The sequence below is a fragment of the Dipodomys ordii genome, unplaced genomic scaffold, assembly GCF_000151885.1.
Source record: "Dipodomys ordii isolate 6190 unplaced genomic scaffold, Dord_2.0 Scaffold3, whole genome shotgun sequence".
In the NCBI taxonomy this organism is placed as follows: Eukaryota; Metazoa; Chordata; class Mammalia; order Rodentia; family Heteromyidae; genus Dipodomys; species Dipodomys ordii.
Genome location: NW_012267219.1, coordinates 12,464,611 through 12,473,067, shown reverse-complemented (window position 1 = coordinate 12,473,067; position 8,457 = coordinate 12,464,611). Strand labels below are relative to the sequence as shown.

Below are 8,457 nucleotides of genomic sequence, written 5' to 3'. Positions count from 1 at the left end.
CCGGAAGTGGCGCTGTGGCTCAAGTGGTAGAGCGCTAGCCTTGAGCTGAAGAGCTGAGGGACAGTGCCAGGCCCAGAGTTCAGGCCCCATGACCGGACCCAAAAAAACCCCCAAAAAACAAAAAAAGCCCAAAAAACAAAGTCTATGTGAATATTTATTTTTTTCTAGAGAAATAAAATACTCTACAGTTGCATCAAATTCCACAGTCTAAAGTCCATAAAGTCAAGGAATATAATATGACAAAGTCATTAATCTATTATTTTATAGACTAGGGTTTTCCTTAATATGATATGCATTCTACTGGTGATAAAAGAAATGTCTTTTATGTTTATATAAAGAAACTTATGTCCAGTGTGTTCATATTCATAGTTGTTTCATTAGTTTATCAATGACAATCTAAAAAAAGGTCTTTGGGCTGGGAATGTGGCTTAGTGGTAGAGTGCTTGCCTAGCATGCATGAAGCCTTGGGTTCAATTCCTCAGAAAAAGCCAGAAGTGGCCCTGTGGCTTAAGTGGTAGAATGCTAGCCTTGAAGCTCAGGGACAGCGCCCAAGCCAAGTTCAAGCCCCAGAATTGGCAAAAAAAAAAAAAAAAAAGGTCTGCCTACCGCAACAGAGTGTTATAGCTCTTAAATAATGCTTTATTCCCTTAATTTTGTTTCTGCTTTTAGTAATTATGCATATATCCTACATAGTTATCACATATTATATATGTGATTTCTTAGCCACTAGTTCCTGTTTATAGCACGGCTATACTTTTAAAAATGAGTTAAGAATATTGAATGAAAATCTCACAAATTATCAATATGTCCATTAATAGAAATTAGTAACATTACAAATACTTTTTTGAAACAAGCCATTTTAAAACATACCAAATCTGAATGTACTTACGTTTACAAAGGTCAAGAAAGAGCTCCTCAATTCCTTTGTTTTGTTTGGCTGAAGTATGATAATGTTTTGCTCCCACAGACTCTGCATATCTTAAAAAAAAAATCAGTGATCAATGTAAAACACTTCAAGTTTTCAGTAGCAGTGATTTTAGTGACTTATTCATTTACCTTTAATAACTTACTAATTCACCCACCTCTCTATACACTGAATGTAGTTTTAAATAACACAAATAGGACCTGAAATTTTTCTACAGTAATCTGGAACTCAGACTTTTATGATTCACTGACATTTGAGCATGAGTTTTCTTGTATTTTTCATGTTTTTTTCTTGTACTTTTTAAAATTTACATCATTCTTGTATTTTTTGTTGAACTAAAAAAAGGATGTGAAAGTGAAGTATCCTTAAATATTGCCCAAACTCCAGAAATTACTAGTGTAAACATGCTTCACTGAATCTCTAACAGTTCAATCCACTTTAAGGGGTTTGAAGAATATTTAAATGGTAAATAACACAGTACAAACAAGAAGACTCCTACTAGACAATAAAGGATTGAGGAGAGTATAACACTTACGATTCTGCTTCTTGAATGGAAACATGTCTCTCTTTTTCCAAATCTATTTTATTACCTAATTGGAAAAAAGTAAATGCTGATCTTAGTACTGATGCTTTTTAAAAATAATTAAACTAAGCCAACTCAAAATATTTAATTGCCATTTTAATTATCTAATACAAACGTCCACTTGAAAGTCTTCTTAAAAGCTCTAAAGTTAACCTCCAAGATGTAAGTACTGTTTCTGACTGTCACAATGAATGTCCTATCCTCCTGCACATGGGTCAATGTATAACCCCCCTGAAGTTTCAGACATTCTAAGAAACCACTTTTCCTAAAGACTTAGGCACTATTCATTGATGTACTAAGGATTAGGATTCCCTTGGGAATCTAGATAAATTATGATCTTAGTAAAGTATAACTAGTTAAAAGAAAAAAATGTTCTATATCCCCCAATTAACTTAAAACCAGTCAAGTAAACCATAAATAAGGCTAATTTATGGTTTATTAAAATATGTTAGGCTAATTTCTTGGATCCTAAGAGTATTATTGCTTTCTGGATAAGATGGTTAATGTAAAAATTAAGTTGTATGGCTTAAGTACTTCATATTAGAGTAAGAAAAACTGGATGGTTTAAGAAACAATTTTAATAACTTGGTGTAGAAATGAATGTATATGTCATATAGATGTAAAATTACAGAAAATAAATTTATCTCTTCTTAGGCAATAGAACCAAGGAAACATTAAGCTTAATAGCCATCAGAACATCTGAAGACCTTTCCAAACACAGATTCTTTATTGACTATCAGAGAGAAGGTGAGGTAGTTGTACACATAGTGTTAAAGGTAACTAAAACAAGACAGGTATAGGCAAAAATAACATAAGCAAAGACACATCCAATAAATTTTTTATATCTTATTATTGACTTTTAGGTGAAATGTTAAAAAAAACCTCTCCCAATTAAGATCATTTCTTCCATGGACCTTAGAGTTTAGAACGTAATTGTAGATAAACTTCATTAAAGGACACAATGAACTGTTTAGAATAAGGAAGTACAAGTCCAGAGACTCAGCACCATCTGGTGGCAAGTGGCTCCGCTAAACTAGTACAACATTCTGTCTCTAAAGTAAAATAGAACAGATAGAAATTAACTAAACTCCTGTGAATTTTTTTATAGATCTTTAATGCCTCATTTTCTACATTTGACCAGAATCATCAACAAATATCAAAACAGCCTACTAAAAGTAGGACATATTTATACATTGCTTTATCATATGACAAACTTGACTAATTTTAATAAATTAAGTAATAACTAATTACATAGTTAAAATAACAACTTAAAAATCGACTTTGTTAGTTTAAATGTAAGTCTTTTTAAAATCTACCACTAAAGGCGTCATAGTTATTACTTCTTTGAACAGTCACTACTCACAATGGTTGCTAGTATAGACTATATCACAGAAAACTGGTCTGCTATTTCCTGACAGCTTTCTAAAGCTAAAAGCCTGTTTTAGTTTCATAGTCTTTTTCTTTTTCTTTTCTTTTTTTTTTTTTTACAAGCAGTACTTTGAACTTGGGGCCTCATGCTATTTGGCTGGCTTGTTTGGCTTGTAATCTACCACTTGGGCCATGTCTCCAGACAGGCTTTTTGCTGGTTATTTTTGAAAATGGGAGTCTTTTGGACTTTCTGCCTCGGCTACACAGAATTGCTATCCTCTAGATCTCAACTTCCTGAATAGATGGGATTGAGCCACTAATGTCTGGCTTGACTTTTGGATTCTTTCAAAAATAAAATAAATAAGGCTCTGAAAGCACTGCTCTGCTTCAGGTCTGTGTAATTGCAGTTACACGGAGTGGGGGGAGGGGGGCTTGCTAGTAGTCTAAAACAAAGACAACCAACTAAAGAAACCACGAAAGAAAAGATACTGTTATTAAACTCAGAAAAACAAATAGGCTATGGAAGGAAAGAATAGTAGAAACAAAACAAGAAAATGTATCTTCATTAAAAGTACATATTTAAATAAAGAACATGGAAGAGATTAAGGATACATAGTTCAGTGGCAGAGTGCTTACTTGACATATGAAAAACCCTTGAGGTTAGTACAAGTAGTAGAGGACTTGTTTAAATAAGCGCAAAGACCTAAGTTCAAATTCCAGTACTAAGGAGGAAAATTTGTGGAAAGAAAGAAGGTCTAGTGAAAAGGAGTAAGTCATTTTTATTATACACAAAGATTCTTAATACATATTTGGGAAAAAATGTCTTCACTCCTTTTTAAAATTATTTTAAGTTCTTCATGTTATCCTAATGATATGATATTATATGCAATGCAAGTTCAGGATCAATGATAAATGATCTCTCAAAACTGTTACAACTCTAAATTCAAACTAAAATCCCCATGTCATACTTGCTAATAGAAGGAAGACTTTATACTTGATGCTCATCATTAATAAACTTTATGTAACATTAAAATAGGATTATTTAATCCTACTTAATTCAGTAGGCTACTAAACCCAATATTTTTTAACAATTTGAAATATTAAGATCTTAAAAACATGAACTGAAAGAAACCCACAAACATAATAATCTTAAAACAGACCCATTATTCTTAAGCTATCTTATCATATAAAACATATAAAATATATAACTTAAGTGAAATATTCACATGCTTATTTAAACCAGTTAATGTTTTTTAACTGTCAACTCTTCAGCTCAAGTGCTCTACCACTTGAGCCACAACCCACTTTTGGTCTTCTGATAGTTTACTAGAGATAAGAGTCTCATGGTCTTTCCTGTCCGGCTGGCTATGAACCGCAATCCTCAGATCTCAGCCTCCTGAGTAGCTAGGATTACAGGTGTGAGCCACCAGGGCCCGGCATGAATACATTTCTTTTTGAGCAGTGATACCCCCTCCCTCATTTTTCCTCTACTTTCTTCCTGGCTCCCCCCGCTCCAAGTTGTAAAGTTCATTTCTAACATAGTATCTAGTGAATATCGCTGTTGCAATGTTCACCCTTTGTCCCACTGTTTCTGTGATTCTTCTTCCTTTCCCCAAGTCAGATAAACTATATATATACAAGACAAAGTATTATGTACAGGTTAGTAATTTCTCTCTACAGAAAGATGACAGAATTTCAAAACTAAATGTTCAGATTACTGTGGCTACTTTGACTCTTGGTAAATATTTAATACTATACAAAGCCATGCAAACCACACTAATGACTAGCACCAGTTCTGACATGGAACTATGTGGTCTATTACCCCATTATTCCTGCTATCTAACCTAAGAATCTAGATCAAGAATCTAGACCAAAAACTAGGACAAATCAACTCTATAGCCTCTTTTTCCAGATTTGTACACTAATATGAGATTGTAAAGTTTACCCATCTAATGTGTCAGGATTCAAGAAATAAAAATTATATATGGCTACATGCAAAATTTCCCTAACTCTGAACTCTCCATTCTCTCATTTCCCCCAATACCATCTTGATCCTCCACTACAACTATCCTAGGTTCTCATGCTCACTCTTGCAATTATAGACACACAAGAATAAAGAGAGAAAACAGACTGAGGCTATATATCACAAGAAGTAAGACCATAAGCACAGAAATTGGAAGACTTCAGTTCAAATCCATCTGTATGACTGCCTAACATTGGGCAAAAAATTATATATGTCCAAGACTCATCTTCTTTCTATACATATGTAAACCTTCCGGTATCATCAGGATTTCATGAAATAAAGTCTGCTGAGTTTACAATATAAACTCTAGTACATTTAGTTGCTCAGATATCAGCAAATTACATAAACAATCTAGAGAAAAAAGGATACCTAAGAAAAATTCTACACATTTAAAACTGAGTTCTAGAAGTCTTTTTTTTCCTATTAGCAATATTTTATTACCTTAGGATCCTGACCTATTGGTATATTTGAAGTTAAAATTTGTCCTTGATACAAAAATGCATAGTGAGCTGTTAGAAATGTAAATTAGTGTCATCACTACAAGCAGTTTAGAGATTCCTCAAAAAACTAAACATAGAACTAACTACCCTATGATCCAGAAATAGCATTCCTGGGCATTCATCCAAAAGATAACAAGTCAGGATATGGTAAGGACACTTGCACAAACCATATTCAATGCCCTAGTGTTCACCACAGCCAAGATAGGAAAACAGATCAGATGCTCTACAATAGATGAATGGATCAAAAAAATTTTATACAGAAACACACACACATACAAAATGGAATTCTATTCATCCATCAGGAAGAATTATTGAATCATTTGCAGAGAAATGGACCTAACAAAAATTATGTTCAGCGACACAAAGGGCACATGTTTTCTCTTGTGTGTGGAAGTCAAACTTAAATTATAATGCATAAAAACATATACAGATCATACACATGTACATAAACATATTATCTAAAGCTTGGTATATGCAAGGGAGATTGTAATGGTATAACTGCTTCAAACAACTAACTCACAGTTTAACAATAAAATACTAGGAAGCTGAAATGTGTTGTCAGGGGAAGAAGGTGAAATCAAGGGGGGGGAAAGGGTAGATGAATGGAGAGATGGTAGGTAAGTGGAGTCTTAACATTTAATATACAGATACAAAATATACAAATATATTAATAATGACTTAATTAATACACAAATATGAAATGTTGTGGGGTGATACCAGGTAACTTTAGGGTATGCATGGTTGGGAAAATGATGGAAGGAGTTACATTTCTCAAGATTCACTGTACACCATAATTGGTATATTGAATTGAACTAACCCCCTTTGTACAACTACTTGAAGATAATGAAATTTTTTTTTCAATGTATATAATCAAATGTATAGAACAAGAACATTGGCTTAGGTCTTTGGCTTTAGTTTTGTTTTAACGTAGTTCCTAAACTCTTTTTCTAAAAGCAATCTTATGGTGAAAAAGTAAAGGTTGAATTGAAGCAAGGCTAGTGAACCTGAAGCTTAATGGATTTAAAAGCTTTTCAGTAGTTCCTTAAAGGAATTCCTACAAGTCTGGAATATAGAAAATGACCTTCAAATCCTCAATTATTTGAAATATTAGTATTAAAGACATTAATTCTTCCACTCTTGTATCACTTTTAAACAAGAATTACTTGTTTGCTATATACTTAATAAAACATTAAAGAAATACAAGACATCTTATAAAATGAATGATACTTACCAACTATACATAAACAGATTTCATTTCCCAACATTTTTCGTAATTCTTTGACCCAGTTTTTTACCTGTATGTACAAAAAAGTAGAAAAAAAATATTGTTGGAATTACTATTATAAAACCTAAAAATTCAACACTGTCAAAATACCTTAGAATTTTATCTAACAGCCTGTGTTTAGTTATTACTTGGAATAACACACTAACCAATCATTTATTGTGAGTTTACAAACCAAGTAAATTTCATACAATGGAAAGATATTTCTCTGTATCTATGAATATATACAAATGCACCTTAATTACAAATTTTTATAAATTTTTCGTAGCTTCAAAAAAGCTAAGCCACAATAAAAGCATGCCAATCCGAAGTTCAGCCTCTGATAATAAATGTTTGTAACTAGGGTCACTTGGACTTAGGAAGTCATGGGCTTTAATACACAAATTGGTTCCTAAACAGAGCACCTAAGAATTTCATATATAGAGGCCCCCCTCCAAAAAATGTGTATGGGCACCAAAAAAATGTTGCACAATAAAATTTCATCATTTAGTATATTACAAAAATTTTCCATCTTCGCACTACTGACACTTTGGCCAAGATAGTTCTTTGTTGTGGGGTGAGTGTTGTATAGTAGTGATGGGTTAGCAACATCCTTAGCCTACCAGCAGAAGTATCCTACACAACTATAAGCCAACAGCATTCTCCAGTGATTACACTGATGACACTCAAAATGTCCCTAGACACTAGCAACCTGTGTTAGAGAACACCAGTACTGGACAGTTCAGAAAAACTGATTCCACTATGAAGCACAGCAGTGGACACAGCTGAAAGCAGACACAGTGGACACAGAGGAATTAAACAAATTCACTTTTTGAATATCATTCATGCTTTTAAATATTATAATACACAATAATTATAGTAAAATCATAAGACAAAAAACACACTAGGATACCTGCCTTCCTGTCTTGTAATGAAATTTTATCTGTTTGAAATCAAATCTCACAGACTTATACACTTTCCTTAGGAAAAGTCACACATATCTATAAATCAGAAAAATTAGGTACATGGTAAGCACTTACTGTGCATCTGGTACTATGGTACAAATGTAACAGTTCCATACTTCTATTCTCTGCAAGATTGCAGAGGAACTGTCCTTAGTAAACCCAAAATCTTTATAAAAGCAAAAGTAATTATTATGCTCACTGTATCTTGGTAATGAACTAAACCATAATTTTCTCAGGATAGATTTCTGTTTCAGTCACATATATTTATAAAGTTTTCAAAGCATTTACTTTAGCTGGTTTCACGTAAGTAACAAATGACAGTAATATATAAAATGTATATCAACTCCAAAGAAATATAGCAGAATCCACCTATATTATTCCACTCCCTGTATGTATAGTTCAACCATCTACTAATCCAATTTTCTAAAAAAATTAATTAATTAAAAACAGTTACTATTCATCTCTAATTAATTTTCCTCTATAGGCATCCCAATGTTCCCATACGTTTTGTGGCTAGTCAATCACAGATTCTTCTCTTCCTATCAAGTGGCAATCAAATTCCCAACCTTTGAATTTTGACAAGTCTTGTAACTTACTGTACTCATGAGAATGGGGCAAATGAAATATGTGGCCACTCCAGATTTAGCCCTAAAGAAGTCCTGGCAGCTTTATAAAAATCCAACTGTGGGGGCTGGGAAGGTGGCTCAGTGGTAAAGTGCTTGCCTTGCATGCTTAAGGCCCTGGGTTCGATTCCTCAGCACCACATAAGCAAAAAGAAAAAAGCCAGAAGTGGCGCTGTGGCTCAAGTGGTAGAGCACTAGCCTTGAGCTGA

At 33.3% G+C, this 8,457-nt stretch overlaps 1 protein-coding gene across 1 annotated transcript in view; it reads right to left on the bottom strand.

Moving 5' to 3' along the window:
- Positions 1-8,457, bottom strand: part of Rab21 (RAB21, member RAS oncogene family) — a 16,965-nt gene that overhangs the window by 3,155 nt on the left and 5,353 nt on the right. Inside the window, exons 4-6 of the mRNA XM_013018677.1 lie at positions 6,631-6,694; positions 1,461-1,515; positions 890-978 (exon numbers count right to left, since the gene is read on the bottom strand). Of these exons, the coding sequence (XP_012874131.1) occupies positions 890-978; positions 1,461-1,515; positions 6,631-6,694 (208 nt within the window). The remainder of the gene's footprint in view (positions 1-889; positions 979-1,460; positions 1,516-6,630; positions 6,695-8,457) is intronic.